General features: G+C 36.3%; 1 protein-coding gene across 2 annotated transcripts in view; it reads right to left on the bottom strand.

The window, feature by feature from the left end:
• Window positions 1-19841, bottom strand: part of NCAM2 (neural cell adhesion molecule 2) — a 169872-nt gene that overhangs the window by 59618 nt on the left and 90413 nt on the right. For both annotated transcript variants that reach the window (XM_087721558.1, XM_087721557.1), the window contains exons 9-11: window positions 13721-13871; window positions 4738-4925; window positions 4215-4311 (exon numbers count right to left, since the gene is read on the bottom strand). In XM_087721558.1, coding sequence (XP_087577684.1) covers window positions 4215-4311; window positions 4738-4925; window positions 13721-13871 — 436 coding nt within the window. The remainder of the gene's footprint in view (window positions 1-4214; window positions 4312-4737; window positions 4926-13720; window positions 13872-19841) is intronic.

Below are 19841 nucleotides of genomic sequence, written 5' to 3'. Positions count from 1 at the left end.
CTCTTTAGTTAAAAAGGCGTAGTCCCTTCTTGCTCTCAGCATCTGGAAGGAATATCTTTGAAGACAATCAGGTCCTGGTCATCAACTCGGAGACTGTTATTATGAAACTTTTGCACAATCGCATTTCTGGATTCTTTTGTGGAGAAATATATAATTATGTCCCTCGGGAGCTGTCGCTGTTCCGCTACCAATGAGTTCTGGCGATAGATTTTCCGAATCTGCCAATCAAAGTTAAGTCCCGGGTTTCCCACCGCATGGCTGAAGGCTTCAGCAAAGGTCTGTTTCAGATTCTCTTGCTCCTTTTCACGGAATCCTCTAACTCTTATTGCAAATGCCTTCCTATTAAAATTTATCATCATGAGCTGTTCTTCAGTGTCTCTAATTTTTTGTTGTAATATTTGAATATTAGTAGTCAAATTAAAATTAGCCTTCTCCAAGCTTTCCAATTTATTCTCTATTTCAGCAGAATAATCTGACAGGGCAGACACGGCTGCGAACGTATTCGCCTTCATTTGGTTAATTTTAGACTTTAAATCATCATATAGTTCCAATACAAATTCCTTAATTTCTTTTTTAAAATCATAAAACATTTTAAAGAAATATTCCTGTGTTAAAAATTCTCCAGTAGAGGGCATAGGAGACAAAGGCTGTGGTTCCAATATAAATTCTTTAGATTCTTTAGGCACATTTGTAGCAAGACGCTTCTTTGATCTGGGTGCCATAATAAATAAACAGATAAGCAGCGCTTTTGCTCCCCTCTGTTTCCAAAGAAAAAGAGTTTATTTTGTTAAGGAGCGGTCTGCAGAAAGGTAAAACCGGCTAAGTACATCCGCTATCAATCACCAACGGGGGGGAAATCGCCATTTTGAAGTCCATTTAGACAAAGAAGTCTCTAAGACGAATGGTGCTGGTATTTAAGATAGTAATAAAAGCATAAATCTCACAGGAGTGGGACCCGCCCGTATTAACCTAGCTTGAAAAAAACTTTGCTTTGTCCTGGGGGGGGCTAGCCTGTCTGGGGCTGCCAAAAAAGGCAGCTGAGAAGAACTGGCTGGAGATAAAAGCTCCGCTCCCGCTGGATCTAATCTCTGTCCACAGCCAAAAAAAAAGAAAAGGCTGTGGATTACGAATAGACCCTAGCATACAGAGCTACTCCCTGCCCCTTCCTTAGCCAAAAAGGGGTGATATCTATGATCTTATTTAGATATACAGACCAGATCCCTGAGAGGAGCTCGGTTGAGCCCTCCTCGGCAACAGACCACGCCCCCAGGAAGTCCGCTTTTTTATGGTTTTGATGATTTTCCTTGGCTGTAATGATGAAACACCATCATGACCTCCTATTTCTTCCTTTGAATTCTGTGTTCTTGTATAATGTCTTTGGTTGCATATTTATCTCTTTTGTTCCAGATTAATTTCTTCCTGATGAGAAATTAAGGAAAGGTGTCTGCTTTTCTTTGTAAGACATAACCATCTTTTCTCAGGAATTATTTCTGAAACTAAGACCACTGTTGTAGAATTCAGTCTCTTGTTGATCACATTATCTGAATAGCCAGTTGATGATTCATTTTCTTCTGCCATCTCATACCCGGGACTGTTCACATCTTATTCATTTTTTGCCCTATGTCTCATAGTTTCCTTATACTTTTTCACTGTTTTCATGGTATTCAACCTCACATGGATCAAAAAGAAAAATATATATATGGTTGTTTGTGGCTTTGGTTGGTCTTGGAAACCTCATGTCACATCCTGTAGATGGGAAACCTGGAAGACAATACACCTTCTACAATGTCATATCAGTGTATTCACAAGCATTTTGATTTCCCTCAAGAAGGAATCACCCACCACCACAACATGCTCTTTTTTCTCAAGGTTTATCATTGGTTTCTTCAGTCCCTGGGGCTATTCATTCAATTCCATTCATATTTCAGATATGACCACATTGAAGCACTTTCTCTTTGAAACAAGAACTAATAGGAATTATTATAGGGTCAGGTTTTCAATATCTACATTAAATTATGTGAAGACATCATCAGGAACTGAGGAGCTGAATACTGTCTCCATGAGGCTGACACCTAGATCTTTCTTCGTGACAGGTGTGATTCCCTAAAATACCTGTGTGATTTCATAATAGAAGAATAATAAATTGAAATTATATTTTAAAAAATTGGATTGAAATGGTGGACATTAAGGGGTATACTGTCATGGATTTTATCTTTACTAACAATTAAAAGTTTGAGGTTAATAAAATAAATAAGAATGCATAGTTGAAGTTCTAGTTGATTTCAAAACATTTACTTAAAAAACTCAAAGACATGGATATTTGAAAGACTGATTTTAATAAACTATAGAAATAGTGAGGAATATGCCCTTGAAATTTATTCTTAAAAGAAAGATATCGTGGTTGGTTTGGCCTTCTTGTAAGGAAAGTTAAGTATAATGCATTCTGCAACAATATAAATGAGGAAAAAGACATCTAAAAATATAATTTGAGTGGATATACAGAATAGATTCATGAAGGAGTTGAGATTAAAGACAATGCTTATTGGAATGGAAGGATAATCTAATTACCAAGATTGTTGACAAATCTTCAGCTCAGAAATGTAGGAATTAGGTCAGGAAGGCAAAGGTGGGAAAATGAGCTAAGAAGAGCAAGAGAAGCAAAGTCCAGCAAGATTTTCTTCAAATATACTAGCAGCAAGAAGAAAACAAATGAGGTAGTGAGATCATTGCTTACTTCAAATGGAAACATCCTAACAGAGCACCAAGAGAAAGCAGAAAAATTCAATTCCTTTTTTGCTTTTCTCTTTACAGCCAGAAGAAGCAGTGATTTGATAGATCAGATTGTGAACAAATGGAACAGAGGAAGGTGCAAATCAGTAAAAATGTGATAAGAAAAATTCTAGATAATTTGATTGTGTTCAAAACATTAGGTCCTGGGGAAATATACATTGAAATACTGAAATGGCTGAATACCAATTCCAAATGGCTGAATGTCAATTATTTTTAAAGAACCATGGAAAATTGGGAGATGCCATGAAATTGGAAAACAGGACATGTGATTCCCTTCTTCAAGAAAGGGGAAACAATCTTAATACAACAGGAAGTTTAATATAAATATTTGGAAAGTTTTTACGAAGCTTCTGGACAGTCACATCTTGAGGATGATTTAACTGATTTCCCTGTAGGTGACTAAGAGTTGTAGTAATGATGTTCCACTATTCTCTAAATCTCTGGTGGGTTTCATTATAGGTATCATAATGCCAGAGAGATGGTAGATCTATCTTTTCTGAATGGGATTATAGTACTTAGTTGGGAGGTGCTTATAAACTCAAATATTTCTTTGATTATCAAGATTGAGTCAATAGCCAAGAGTGCCTTTTATTAATTTTAGTTGATGTAGTAACTATATTCCTTTCTAGAATAAATTAAGTTTAAACCTTGTACACAGGTTGGTAGCCTCTAAGAATGCCTATGGCAAAGTAGTCCACATGAACCTGCCTTTTTGTGGGGTTCATGAACTTCAGCTAGGAAAAAAAAGTAGGTCTTGGGTAAACTTGCAAAAACTTTTTTTATACAAACTGCCATGCTTACTAAGATAATATAAGTGATTCAACTATAGTTGGTGTAGGTTTGTCTGATGGTGACATGGAATCAAACTTCCTCTGTAAAAACCTAGGTTTTTAAAAAAAATGTTTCAAGTTTTAAAGTTAATTTATTCCCCAAGGAGCTGAAAGGCTTAAATTTTATTACCTTTTTAAAAATTCTATAACTACATAGTTCTGAATTATTAGGCTTTTTAAAATATTTTATTAATTTCTTTTTAATTGTTTTATGAATGGATTTAAATTTGTTTTTGCCATAAACGTAAAACAGATTACAATGTTCTGAAGCATACAAAGGTATATAAACATATAAAAGTTGATTTTATAGATTGTGGATTATATTTTCTTTATTTGAAGGACACAGAAAACAGAGTGCAGAGACAAGAAAGGAGGGGAGAGAAGTGAGTACTTAGCAGTAAGTACACACTAAGTACTGTAGCTATGATCTCTCAAAATGGAAAGTTGCACTTAGTTTGATATTTAGCCTTGTTGAGAAGCTTTTAAAATCATGTTTTACATTCCTTTTATTTCAGTAAACTAAAATAGATGTTATTTTTTAAATATTTTTTTTATCATCCAAGACATTTATTTTTATATAAATAAATTACTTACCAGCCAAGGCTAGGATATATTCCTGATATCTTTTCCCTATTCTATTTGTGGCTGTACAGTTGTAATGTCCAAAGTCAATGTCTGATGTGGGAGCAATCTTTATAGAAAGGAGAGAGAGGGAGAAAGAGAAAGAGGGGAAACAGAGAGGTGAGAGAAGAGAGGAGAGAAGAGGGAGGAGAGAGGAGAGAGAGAGAGAGAGGAAGAGAGAGAAGCATGCATCAGTTTTTATATAAAATTGACAGACCTGAATAACTGTACACATAATCTCTAAGTATAATACTTTTCATGTGATCAGCAACATTGCAAATAATAGGGGGTTCATTACTAACAATTGTAATCCTTACTAGAAATGTTTGAATTGAATAGAGATGTGGGACCATAGATGTGATACAAAGGTATGTGAAATAAATGATAATTGGTAAAATATAAGCCTGAATGTTTAGTAAATAATATTAATATATTTACGATGATGGGGGAAATTATCTTGAACAAAGAAAGTACAAAGTTATCACTGGAAGCTTACCTCTAATATCAATTTGTTTTCACTACTATGAGTCTTTAAATGAATTGTATTTTCTACAGGTAAAACCAATTTTCCTCTTCTCCACTGCAGAGATGCTGCTGGATTGGACAGAACATCACAACTTATGTTGATGGGATTTCCTTCCCAAGAATAATAAATTGTTTGATTTGACACAAAGATTGGCGCATCTGCAACACACATTTATAAAAGCATATTATTGCTTTGCCTTAATTTAACATTACATTGATTGGTTTAATAAAGACATGTCTATTATTTAGATTTATCAAAATACTGTTTTAGAATGTTATGCACATCCTAATAATACATGAAATATAATCAAAAGTTTCGATTACAATTTGTTCTTTGGAATTATTACTTTTATAATATAATAAAATGAATTATTTTCAGATGGACAAAATCCTATCTATAATAGTGTAAACTATTCAGATTAGCAATATTTTAACTGTGAATTAAATGAATAGCAATTAAAGCACAATTATGCATTTTCCACAATTAAAAATGTTCTGGGAGCAATTATTAATGCTCACACACACCAAAACCATGACAAGGCAGGCTGATTTTTTTCCCCCAGGAATACTTTTTCTACACCATATTTGTCTGTTATTTTGTTAAACTTTCAGAGGGTGTGTAAGTATTTTGTTTATCTTCACTGTGGTCAATGACTGCTATTTTTACAGCATTTCAGATACTCATTCTTTATAGTTCAGTTATTTATATACTTAGAAATGTTGTGAATAATGGAACTGTCAGTGATGCAAAAATAAAATAAATGAAATAAAAAGTAAAATAAAATAATCAGAATAAAGACAAAAGCAACCCAGAAGGAACATACACAAAGATGGAATACATATTGCGATTAATTTTCACTATCTAGTATGAATTGAATTCATCCTAGAACCAAACATTTTCAGTGCTTCTACAGGAAACATATTTGAAAATATGGAGCCAACTATGATGATGACAATATGCTTATAGTCAAGTTCAAAAATTATCAAAAATGATAATGCTAAATTTGTTTTTGTTTATGTATTGCTTAAAGGCTGTTTATAGGTTGGAAAAGCTAAATAGAAACATTTTGAAATAATTATAACGCAGGATAATATAGGGATTTTGACATTTAAATTAGGTGGAAACAATGTCTATGAACAGGCTCCCCCTATACCTCTTATGTCCAATCCTCATGACTTGTTAGAGGGAAAGTGAAGTAAATAATACAACAAAAAAGCATTAATAATAATTCCACTATTTTCTTTATAGACTTTTTCTTCCTCCAACCTTCTAAAATTTGAAAAGAAAATGAAATAAGTACAAAATTATGTATTAATACTTGAAGTTAATCCTGATGTAAGATATCTAAATATGCTTGAATCCAATAAATAAAATAAAATAAGGGTTTAAGTCATTGAATCAAATGTACTATACTGAATCACCAACTTTAGCAACAAATTGAATTATTATAATTTTGGCACATAAGACACTATTATGACAGTTAAATTGCAGTGTTGTCATGGCTTCTAATATGACAAGTAGTTCAAAGTGAGTACAAAATAAGCAAGGTCAAAATAGAAATAGACAGTTCTTAATTATAGTTACAACAATAATATACCATATTATTTATTTCTAGGGTACATATTGGAAAATAGGTGGGGGGAGGGAGGCAGTAATAGTATCCTCACTCTTAATCAGGAGATGAAAACCATATTTTGAACTAGTTATATTCTCAAGATAACCTATTCTCAATTCAGAGCACGGATTACTGAAATTAAGCCATTCCATCCAGGAAAATTAATAACTAATAACTATGAATATGATCACTTAGGTAGCTAAAAACCCAATCATGCTGAATATATATTCTTTCCATTTTGTTTGAATTATCTTTAGATTATTGCACTGTTTCATTTCAGTTCATTACTGGTCCCAGTCATCAAGTTGACAAGATTCTTATTTTAGCTTAATAAAATATGAAGGATTCTAACCCTGTGTGGTCTACTGATTAAGGTACTAGGGTAGAAAGAGGGAGACCGTGAGTTCACGTCCCATCTCGGCCATCAAAGTCAGCAGGGTTACTTTGGGGCAGTCATTCTGTCTCAGTCCAACCCACTTTACAAGATTGTTGTGGGGAAAATAGGAGGAAGATTTGTTGAATGGGTTCACTGCCTTGAGTTGTTTGTAAATATAATAAATAAATTATATTTGGGATTCAAATAAATAAATAATTAAGATTTGAAATGCTAGTCTAGTCTACAGATACCAAACTTAGAATCTTTTACTGAGCAGAATCATGCACCTGTCTCCAACACTATTTTCTGGATTTGGTATCTTTCAAGGGAACAAAATCATAGAGAACAATCTGTTTATAAATATAAAATAGTGTAAGAAGGAAATACACAGTAATATAAGAAGAAAAGTACCTTCTAAGCAAGATGAACTGACATTGAAAATGACGCTCTCAAACCCAAAATCTCTATTCAATGATACATATTCAAATTTTCCAATATGCTTTTTAAATGCAAAGCTCCAAAATGGGTACAAAGTGCTTGGAATTATCTGACCAACATGGACTAGAAAGGAGCAACAGTTATCTTTTTTTAAATTTTGATATTATGTTTCTGTCAATACAACAATGCTTGCATTTCCTTTTTTTTCAGCTAGATCATTTTTCAATTATAATCTGTAAGGCATTTGGATAGTTTTTCAGTATATTGTTGCCATAAGGTTTCTCTCATCACTTAAATTTTGACAACCACTTAATTTTGAAATTATTTGGGTGATTTCTCCCACTTATTATACCGTATCAAAACTTGGGATGCTGTCTTCTCCTACTCACCACCATCTGTCTCCTTTATAATGTCAGTTATAAATTATATGTCAGTTTAACCATGTCCATTAAAATATGTTGAAGAGCAGTGGATATATCACAAAACCTTGGTGTGCAACCTAGCACATCTCTCAAGTTTGATGCAGAACCACTGATGTCATACTTGTTGAGTATAACTCTTCAATTGGCTGCATATCTACCCTAATGAAATACTAGTAGAACCATTAACATTTTTTCTATTACATTTCACTGAAGTTGTCACCAAGTGTTCGTTCATTCTCATTGTTAACTAGTGACTCTATCAAAAAGTATCACATTTGCTTGACAATTATTTATTTTTGATAAATTAATTCATGCAGCTTTCTGCCAAACAACACATACTTTTATAATCTTCGGAACTTGCTACCCAGTTTAATATTTTATCTAATATTAAATCAGTTCACCAATCTGTAATTATTTTGACCCAATTTCCCCATTTTTGCAAACAAGAAAATTTGGCTTCTAGCATTGAATTCATCTTCCATGATTTTTCAAAAAGCTTGGATATCTGTAAACTCTTACTTTTGTATTAATATTGACAAAAAGTGTCTCAATATTCTAAATAGCTCTTGGAATTTTATTTTTACTTCTAAATTTAACACTATTTTCTGGTCTCTTGTTTGTCTCCCTTGCAAGATTCAGTTTAAAGCCTGCAGATCAGGTTTGCAAGACACCTTCCAAACCTATTTTATAGGTCTTGTAAGATGTTGTCAGCCTTTTGCCAAGAGTTCAGTAATATATTTTACTTGGATTATTTTATTAATTGTATGTAGTATGATAAAAGATTTCTATTTACCTAAATATCATATTATAGAGGAATTGTGCAAATAATTTAAATGAAGAATTTCACAATGTGTGATAGTATCCTCAAATGTTGAAGCATCTTAATATTTGGAAGGCTTCTATAATTTCATTGAAGGATTGCCCTTGAGGTGAAGGGCAAAATAGGTTTCAAAACAGCATGATTTTAATTCACCAAGGAGGAAAGTTTCACTTAAACCATAAAATTGGTGAAACAGACTTTTTTTAAAAAATGCTACCTTTAATTGGACATCTTTGTCAACTAGCATTCAGACTAGATATGAAACCAATGACATATTTTATTGTTATTGTATTGCTACCCCTGATATATGACGAAGAAAGTAGGCCATCAATCTTTTGAGAGATACATAGCTAGGTCCTTGATAACGATTGAGAAACTTCCTAAAATTAATTTTCTAACATATTAATACAAATGCAGTTTCAAACTGAATTACAAGACTTGTGTTAGATCCGCGAAAAGCAGGTGAGAGGTGTGAGTGAGTTTCAGCACTATTTTATTTCAAGAGTAAGTGACTGTGCTTTGCCGTCTGGGCTGCCGGAGCTCGCCTTTTAAGGAGCTCCGACAGACCAGCCAGCCAATGACAGTTGCTTAAACTTCCCTGGATTTGGGTAACCAATTCCCGGTGAGCATGTGAAAACATGCAAATTAAGAAGCTCTGACAGTCCAGCTGGCTAATGACAGTTGTTTAACTTCCAGGGGTTTGGGCAACCAATCCCCGGTGAGCATATGAAAACATTTAAATTTAACAATGTACTTGTTCATACGTAACACCCCTCCCTTCCTAGAATGAACAATGTCCAATCCCCAGCCTACATAGGTGATGTAGTCTTTCAGGTAGGCGGGGCACGCCTGTCTTCTACTTGACCTGCACAGATCACTTGTCCCTGGGAGCTTGGCTGGTGCAGTCGAGCCTGCTGTTCCTCCAGATGCTTGGGAAGGAGTCTTCTGGAGCTCCTTGGCCCATGAGTCGAGCTCCGGCCTGGTTCCTTTGCCTCCTGAGATGCCATTTCTTTGGGGGATGGCTTCGAATGCAGCTAAATGTTTGCGGCCTGGGTTGGATGGTCATCCCTCAATCTCTTGGCTTGGTGAGGCCGGTTCCCACCCATCTGCTTCCCAGCTGGCAGTTGAGCATGCTCCGTGAGGTGGAGACCTGAGGTTCTCTGGGAGTTGTTCTGAGCTGGCGGGTGCAGTCCAATCACCCTGGTTCCCCCAGTGGTTTTGGACCTGGTTGATGTATCTCCTCCAGATTCGTCCATCCTCTAGCTCCACTCTGTACGACTTCGGCTTGGTGATGGCTATGATTCATCCCACCAGCCAAATCGGGTACCCGGTGTAGTTGTGGGCGAATACCTGGTCATTTATGTTGAACTCCAGGCTTGGTCGAATAGAATCCAGGGGGTTCTCTGGAAGGTAGTCCAGGTGGTACCAGTCAAATCTGGACCTCAGTCTTCTCCCCATCAAGAGCTCTGCTTGGTGATGTGTTACATGAAAAGGAATTGGTTGATTTTTTTTCCTGCAAGCTTCCTGGTCCCATTCAGGTGAGGGTTTCTTTTCACTCGGCCTATCCATTGCTCGCTGGATTGATTGAGGCAATGAGAACATGCCAGATCCCTTGCTCTGTGAGGAATGCCTCCATCATCTTGTGGTCAGTTGTGGGCTGGTTGTCGGAGACCAGGGTGTCACGTAGGCCCTGGGTCACGAAAACTTTCCGGAGAGCTCTGATGGTGGCTTCTGCCGTGGTTGATTGCATGATAACGACCTCCAGCCATTTGGAGTAAGCATCCACCATGATTAGGAAAGTCTGCCCTGCCACTGGTCCTGCAAAGTTGATATGGATACATGACCATGGTTCCTTGGCTGCTTCCCACTCTTGCATGGGTGCCCAGGGTGGGACTGGTTGTGTCTCCTGGCAGGATCTGCAAGTGGCTACCTACTCCGTGATGTCCTTATTCATATTGGGCCACCAGATGTAGCTCCTGGCTAGTGCCTTCATCCGTACTATCCCTGGGTGACCCTTGTAGCTTCCATGGCTTGCCTCTGCATCTCTGGGGTACGATGACTCTCTCCCCCCACAACAAGCAACTCTTGATAGTTGATAGTTCTGCCTGCTTACTCTGGTAGCTCTGGAACTCCTCACTCAGCTTCTCCTCACTCAGCTTCACCCCTTCAACACCCAGTTCAGAACCTTTCGCAACCTCTCATCCTTTTGTCTATGCTCGGCAATGTCCCTGGCAGTGACTGGCCTGGATGGGTCAACATCAATCAGCAATACCATGGCAGTGGGGTCAGAGTCTTCCACCAGCTCCAGTAACGGGCAATGGCTGAGTGCATCAGTGTGGCTGATGTCCTTTCCTGGGCGGTAGATCAGCTCGTAGTCATACGCCGTGAGGAAAATGGCTCATCTGGTCATCCTTAGGGACATGTACAGTGGGTTTGTTGGTTCCCAGTGAGGAACCCCAGCAGTGGTTTATGGTCTGTGACAAGTTCGAAATGTCTGCCATACATGTACTCATGGAATCTCTTGATTTCTGTGACGGCAGCCAAGGCTTTCTTGTCAATCTGGCTGTAGTTGAGTTCAGCTGGGGACAAGATCTTAGAGTAATAGGCAATGGGAGCCTCCAATCCATCCGGTAGGCAATGGCTGAGGACTGCTCTGACTCCAAAGGGGGAGGTGTCACAGGTGATCCGAACTGGCAAAGTATGGTTGAACTGGATGACCATACTGTTGGAGGATAGGAGCTCTTTTACAGCTGTGAAGGCCCCATCTTCCTTCTGTCCCCAGGTCCACGGCACCGTCTTTCCCAGGAGCTTGTTCAGCGGCTCAGCAATGGTGGTCTTCTGTTGTAAAAAATACTATAAAAGTTCAATAGTCCTAAGAAGACTTGGAGCTCTCTTTTGTTCCTTGGGATAGGGACATTTCTAATGGCCTTCACTTTACTGTCAGTGGGGTGGATGCCAGACCCGTCTATGAGGTATCCCAGGAACTCTATCTGTCTCATAACGATTTTACATTTCTTTGGGTTCACTTTAAGTCCCTTCTCCTTGAACCTCCTCAAAGTCTCATGCACACATTCCATCAGCTGCTCTATGGAGTCCCCGAGATGAATACGTCATCAAAGTATGGCACCACCCGCAGGATTCCTTGAAGTAGTCCCTCCATTAAACACTGAAACAGTCCTGGGACTACACTGACTCCAAACTGCAATCTGGTGCATTTGAAAGCGCCCCTGTGAGTCACAATCGTCTGTGCTGCCTAACATTTTCTAACAGGAAGCAGTTTTTCTTTAACTGTTACTCCTGATGATTAATGGTTGATAAATACAATTTTTGACTACAGTTATCATTATAGTGCAGTCCCAAGAGGAGCTCTTATGTTCAGTCATATCCATTCTTGGTTTTTCAGACTGATATTCTAGGTATTACAACTTTGTCTCCAAGAATATGCCACAATCAGTGAATTGCAAAGATCTATTTGGGAAAAAGTCATCTACAGTTTCCTTACTCCCACTGACTTCCAAACAACAAGGGGGTCTAGAAACTCAGGAGGCAATTCTATTGGAGAGCAATATGATAAATGTAGCAGAAATAATCTTATCACTGTTGGGAAATATCGCACCAAATTATTTTAAGAGTTATACATTCTTTTACAAAAAAATACAAAGAAAAGGGATGTGAAAATTGTAATTTATACAAAATATGGTTATGTATGCCTGCATATACAGTGTTAGAGTAGGGTATGTAACATAATATACATGTGTATGAATTTAATAGTTTTAGGGAGAAAAGTATGTTTTTAATATATACAGTATGCTTAAAGTATATATTTTAACTAACCTGTTCTGACCCAGCTTAGCAGAACCAAGAAACATAACCCCTTGTCCCGAAAAAACCCTCTTTATTTAACTACTGTGAATTCATGGCATTTCCACACAGAAAAGTCCAGGCAATAATCCTTCCAAGGGTTAACTGAAGTACAGACCTTATCAGGTCTTTGATAATTGCCAGGCCAGGAGCTTCCAGCCACAAAGCTGTAAATCAAACTCTCTCAAACAGTCTCTGAGACATGAATCACAATGAGTAAATCTCCCTAAATCAAATGGTTATTTCCCATGACACCACTCCCCTTTAGCTTCTATTTATTCCCCAGACAGGGAGGGGCCACTCAGTGTCCACATGTGCCTTTCTTTCTGAGTTGACTCCTGGCACTCAATTTTCTCCTCTCCTGACAGCTCTGCACATATGCGCTTCTGTAACAGCCTCAGTTTTTCTTCTTCCCCACTTATCTCTGACTGCGAAGGCAGCTAGGAAATGTCAGTCGGCCCTGGCTCTATCGCTGCTTCTGATGCAGGACATCCATCAGAACCTTCCCCAGACAACAGGACTGGCGCAAGTTCCTCACGAAGCTCTTCACTGTCCAAGTCTACCGCCAGCTCCGCTGGCAGCTGGCAGGCCACAACATAATCCTCTCTAATGTTGTACCATCACTTTGGTATGTACCTTTATTTACTAATTAATAAGGACATTGTTTTGAATTTAGGGACACCCACCCAATACCCCATCAGCCATAAACTGCTTGCCTCCATCCATAGTCTGATACATACAATGGCACTGAATTTTAGCAGCAAAAAGGATGTACATTTTGCGGAAATTTTTTTGCAAAAAAAAAATACAGAACATTTAACAATGTTTGCTTGTTTGTTTTAAGCACAAAATCTTATTGAAAAAAAATATCATGGCATTTTTGTTTTAGGATTAGAAAGGCCTCCCATTTGCTTCTACACCTTTTGGTAGCTAGTCAGAGAACTGTTTAAATGTAAGTCCATAAATACAGGAACTCTATTTATAACAGTTTGTTTAGTGACTGTTCAAAGTTACAATAGCATTGAAACATGTGACTTATGACAGTTTTTCACACTTATGACCGTTGTGGCATCCCTGTGGTCATATGATCAAAATTCAGATGTTTGGCATATGACTCATATTTATGACCATTGCAGTGTCTTGGGGTTATGTAATCACCTTTTCTGATCTTCTGACAAACAAAGTCAATATGGAAGTCAGATTCACTTAACAATTGTGTTACTAATGTAACAACTGCAATGATTTGCTTAACAACTGTGGCAAGAAAGATGATAAAATCGGGCAAAATTAACTTAACATCTCACCTAACAACAGACATGTTGGGCTCAATTATGGTTGTGTATCAAGGACTACGTGTACAACATAAACTGTAAAGTCCTTTGTTATCATTAAATTCAGAGGAAACAAAAAATCTAACATACATTCAATATCAAGATACATGCTCTTTTGATGTCCTCCAATTCTACTTGCAGCTTCACAGTCATATCTCCCCGAATCTGTCAATTTCACATCTTTAATGTGTAGTGACGATCTTCCATATTGTCCCTTGACTTCTATTCGACCATCTGGATTCTATTTGTAAAAAAGAATGTTGTTAAGATTAACAATTGTAGAATTATTACACAATATCTATTTTATAAATTATTTGTAATACAAACATAATGCATAAACTAAGTATTAGTAAAAGGAAATCCTGTAGACACGGGAAAAAAAGATTTGCCCATTGGACTTAAATTATTCCCTAAAGTATTCAAACTTTTATCAACCTGACTATATGTAGAATATGTCATTTGTTACATATTATGCTTATGATAATTTTGGTAGAATTGATTTTTACATGTGACATTATATTTATGCCATGTATCACAAATTCATATGCTATCTACCAATATGCTTTACATGAAGTAATGATAACATTTAATTATTTATATATACTTAATTATACAAATTAAAAAAAAATATTTTATTAAAGAACACTTTTCTGATTATATATCATAGAATTCTTGGTATTATTTTTTAAAAGTCTGGTAAATTCAAGGTGCTGGTTGTCACCTTTAAAGCCCTTCATGGCTTGTGACCAGGTTATCTGAGGGACCGTCTCTTGCCAGTCACATCTACCTGACCCATCATAGTGGGGAGGCAGAGAATGTTGCAGGTCCCATCCCTGAGGGGGATACACCTGGTGAGACGCAGAAGAAGGGCCTTCTCAGTGGTGACTCCCTCTCTCTGGAACATCATTGCCACAGAGATTAGAATGGACCCCACTCTAATACTCTTCTGAAAGGCGCTGAAGACCTGTTTCTGCCAGCGGGCCTAAAGAACCCAGAGCGGAATGGAGCCCATTAAATGGCTCGTGTGATCTGCTGTCGCTGGGCCAGGGGTTGGGAGGTGGGGGGAGTGATTTTATTATATTGTACTATATTAATTTATTGGATCCTTTTTGTTAGTTTTTATTGTTTTAAATGTGTTTTTTTATTCTGTAAGCTGCCTTGAGTTGCCATGGGTGAACAGGCAGCAATATAAATTCAATAAACAAACAAACAAACAAACAAATAAAATTACAAGGCATTTACAAATGTAATTAGTATGTCTACATACAGAGTCAATTTTGAACATTTTTAACAGAAATTGTTCTGTACATTTGAATATATTCACTATATGTAATTAGAAATCCACTATCACAAGAACTATTGTCTATGTATCATTCCTTGGCATATTAAGGATAAAGCTTTAACAAATTACAATTATAGAACTGATTGGTCCAAGAGCAATTAACCTAGTTATTAATATCGTATACCATTGTCATGATTTTTTTTAAAAAAATGTATGTTTATCTACATCATCAGCTTTATAGACTGAAAACATTTACCATGCAAGTAATTTGGTCAAGTCAATTCCATTACAGGTAGTTCTTACTTAACAACTATAGGGACAGGCAACTCCATCACTAAGCAGAATGGTAATTAAATGAAAATTCATATGATCATGACAGACTTACAACCTCAGTTCTGCTGTAGACAATAAGTGAAACATCATGCGATCCCAGCTTGGTACAATTAAGATCCAAAACCCATTGTTTACTTAGGTTTGAAATGAAACAAAATTCAGAAAGAGTAAACACAGTAAGGTTGTTATTAATACAATAATACAATACAATAGCAGAGTTGGAAGGGACCTTGGAGGTCTTCTAGTCCAACCCCCTGCCTAGGCAGGAAACTCTACACCTTTTCAGACAAATGGCTATCCAACATCTTCTTAAAGACTTCCAGTGTTGGGGCATTCACAACTTCTGGAGGCAAGCTATTCCACTGATTAATTGTTCTGTTAGGAAATTTCTCCTCAGTTCTAAGTTGCTTCTGTCCTTGATTAGTTTCTGCCCATTGCTTCTTGTTCTACCCTCAGGTGCCTTGGAGAATAGTTTGACTCCCTCTTCTTTGTGGCAACCCCTGAGATATTGGAACACTCCTATCATGTCTCCCCTAGTCCTTCTTTCTATTAAACTAGACATAGTTCTTGCAACCGTTCTTCATACGTTTTAGTCTCCAGTACCCTAATCATCTTTGTTGCTCTTCTCTGCACTCTTTCTAGAATCTCCACATCTTTTCTACATCATGGAGACCAAAACTGAATTCAGAATTCCAAGTGTGGCCTTACCAAGGCATTATAAAGTGGTATTAACACTTCACATGATCTTGATTCTATCCCTCTGTTTATGTAGCCTAGAACTGTGTTGGCTTTTTTGGCAGCTGCTGCACACTGCTGGCTCATATTTAAATGGTTGTCCACTAGGACTCCAAGATCCATCTCACAATTGCTAATATTGAGCAAGGTACCACCTATACTGTACCTGTTCATTTCTTTCTTCTTGCCTAAATGTAGAACCTTACTCTTTTCACCATTGCATTTCATTTTATTAGATAGTGCCCAATGTTCAAGTTTGTCAAAATCCTTCTGTATCTTTAGCCTATATTTTGGAGTGTTGGCTATTCCTGCCAGCTTGGTGTCATCTGCAAATTTGATGAGTTCCCCATTTATTCCCTCATCCAAATCATTGATGAAAATGTTGAAGAGTACTGGGCCTAAAACAGAGCCTTGGGGTATTCCACTGCATACTTCCCTCCATGTAGATGCAGTTCCATTGAGGACTATACGTTGAGTGCGGTTGGTCAGACAGTTACAAATCCATCTGGTGGTGGATGCTGTCTAACCCACATTCTTCTACTTTATCTAGTAGTAGGTTATGGTCTACCTTATCAAATGCCTTACTGAAGTCCAAGTAAACTATATGGATGGCATTCCTCTGGTCCACTAATTTTATCACTTTGTAAAAGAATGCAATAAGATTAGTCTGGCATGCTCTGTTTTTGACAAACCCATGTTGGTTTTTGGCTATTACTTTGTTTACTTCTAGGTGTTTGCTAATTTGTTGCTTGATTGTCTTTTCCAGAATCTTTCCTGGCATTGAGGTCAGACTGTAAGTATATAGTTTCATCATTTTTTTTTCTTTTTTGAAGATGGGAACCACATCAGCTCTTTTCCAGTCCTCTGGCAGTTCCCCAGTGCTCCAAGATCTCTGAAAGATATAGTTCAGTGGTTCTGAGATCTCATCTGCCAGTTCCTTCAGAACCCTGGGGTGTAATCCGTCCGGTCCTGGTGATTTGAATTCGTCTAGGGTAGACAGGTACTCATTAATTACCCTTTCTCTCCTCTCATTTAAGAAACTACAGTAACTAATCCCACTGATCTATCCATTTCCCTGTCATCCCAGCATCTTCTCTTGCTTCCCTGTCTTTCATTAGTGGCCAATATTTTTGTTCATTTTTTGCTAACCTTTAAACCATTTCTTTCCATAACAAAATGTCCCATTCTATTCTATGTACAGATTAAGCTGCTTGAAAGATTCAGGCACAGAGCAACTTGAAACCAGATAGTCAACACACAAAACAAATGTACATAAAATTCTGAACATCCTTAGGCAGAAAAACACAAATATATAAAACCTTGATAGATTGACTACATAATAATAGTTAATGCAATTTTATAAGCACTGTAATTAAAGTATAGAATCAGTTCTACAATTGATTATCTGTCGTCAGGCCAGTGTCAACTCTTAGTAACTTACAATACCTTCCAGAAAACCACTTTACACATTTATAGCTCAAAGTATTAACAAACATGCTCTATTATCATCTATGACATATTAATACATTGAATGCAATTATTATTTTGGTTTCTCTACACATTTTCTTAAAAATACAATAGATACAATAGATACAATATTGTATTTCTTAAAAATACAATAGATACAATATCTTTTGTCAAGTAAGTTTAGATTCCAGTCTTTAAACATGGATATCAACGGCATTCTTCTACTGCAATGTATCAAATTTGTAAGAATAAAATAAATTTCTACATAAGTATATTCAAATTAAAAATATTAGCAACCAAAGATCCCATTGTCCAGTCCCTTATATTAATGGGCATCTTTGTAAAAGAGGCTTGCTATTTGGTTTCTTTCAAAAGAAGTTGTAATTATGGAATCTATTCATTTTATTAAAACATCTCATTCTGGAAGTATCCTCTCTTATCATTGCACAGTTATTTCTGCTGTGATCTCTATACTGGCAATAATATCTATAAATGAATTTCCAACATTGTTGTTCTATTTTTATACTACCTATAATTCCTAAAATAAATTAATGCATTATAAGAAAACATTATCTGGAAAAGGTTATTAGTGCCTTCACAATGGTATTAGTGAACCATCAGAACATAGAAATATATGGTTTGCCCACCACTAATCGACAGCAAAGACACAGAAAATTCTTTTTTATCTCTAGTGGTTTTCTAGATTTTACCACTTTAGTATAGGTGGCAGATAGAGACTGATAAATAACAAATAACACATACATTTACAAGAACAGAAAATATAGATTGTATCTTCTTTCAGTGTTTTAGTCAAAATTTCTGACCCCAATCAGAAATTTCAGTAAGGTAATTTTAAATTTTTTTCTCCATCTCAGTAATAACTTCAATTGAAAATACATTCTTACATTTTTCCACTTCTAGTCTATTGAAATATACATAATTTTGTAACTCAATCAAAGTGATGAATGTCCTTCCGTCATCATATATGGTTGTTCAGTAGGCAGATTTTTCATTTTGACTGCAACATAAGAATAGCTCAAGAAGTAATTCGTTTTTCCTTCTTTTTTGATATAATATTCCCTGAAGATTTCAGTGGATATTAATTAGATTCTACTGGTAACTCTATTATATAGTCCACCAATAAGAATCTGCAGGAAACTATATTATTCCTGACCAAGAACAAAATTCTTTCAACAGAAACAACATTTATGTATTTGATTTACTCATGGGAAACAACAAGTAAAAGATGCTACTATTCAATTTTTATTTTCTAAAAACTTTCTTTACACATTTGTCATAACATTTTCAAATGCACTTCTTTTGGCTTAGATCTAGAGAATGCCATGTGTCACCAGCCATAATGACAGGAAATAAATTTCTATTATGTACAATACTGCCATTTCTCAAATGTAAGTTGTACATCATAAGATTGGTAGCCTTGTGGTACATGTAACGTCCACCAAATAAATATTCATTAACAAAAATAAAATAATTTAATATCTCAAAAGTTGCTATTACATATAGATGGTAGGAGAGCCAAAGCAATATGATGCCCTAGATAAAAATATACATTTTTATCACTGGTACTATTTAGTTCAACCGCTCTTTCCACAAGAACTATCAGAACTATCTCTGGAAGTCAAGTAAATATTACACTTATGCATCCAGGAAAATTTGTATCACTGGATTTCAAAATAAAATTGAATCCTTAATGAAGTATGTTGCCGTTGTCTTTGTAATCTATCAGTTTGTCAAGGAATACACTACTTGATGAATTAGTACCCATGGGACAGATGAATAAATAAGTACTGTTACTTATAAGTCACTCAGGTTTCAATATCATACAGAAGAACTTTCACCTTGAACAATGAGCTAGTTCTTCAGTAGCAGAAAAGCAATAGAAGCAGAAAATGCTATCTGAACTGAAGGCATTATTAAAATTCGAGCGGTTGTAACAATTGGTCAAGATTTCCTAGGATGAAAAGCTACCTTTGATGAGTAAGGGCTGTCATTCACAACAGCCACAAATGTAGAGAAGCTGATGGAAGCTTCCTTCTGGGATATGGATGAAACATTCACAATATTCCCCACATTCTTCAGGTAAATGCATTCTATCCATGCACCTGTTGGAAACAGCAGAAAATTCCAGAGTATTGCCACGTGTATATTCCTTATTGTCTACTGATTCAGTCATGTTAAACTTCACCTTGTATTTGTAGCATGTGGCTATGTTTTCAATTGAACACCTTGAATCAAATCTACTTAATTTCTGAGATAAATACAAATTATTTTAACATTTTATAATTTTCTAAATGAGCTGGTATAATTTCCAGTCCATAGAGAAAACAATTATTTGTTGTAATCTGTTTAAGAAGTATATAATATTAAATCATT

Source organism: Thamnophis sirtalis, unplaced genomic scaffold (assembly GCF_051295495.1).
Source record: "Thamnophis sirtalis isolate CommonGarterSnake01/CBP01778 unplaced genomic scaffold, rThaSir2_p1.2 scaffold_8, whole genome shotgun sequence".
NCBI classification, from domain to species: domain Eukaryota; kingdom Metazoa; phylum Chordata; class Lepidosauria; order Squamata; family Natricidae; genus Thamnophis; species Thamnophis sirtalis.
The sequence above is the reverse complement of the archived record's forward strand: the minus strand, read 5'-3'. Positions and strand labels throughout refer to the sequence as shown.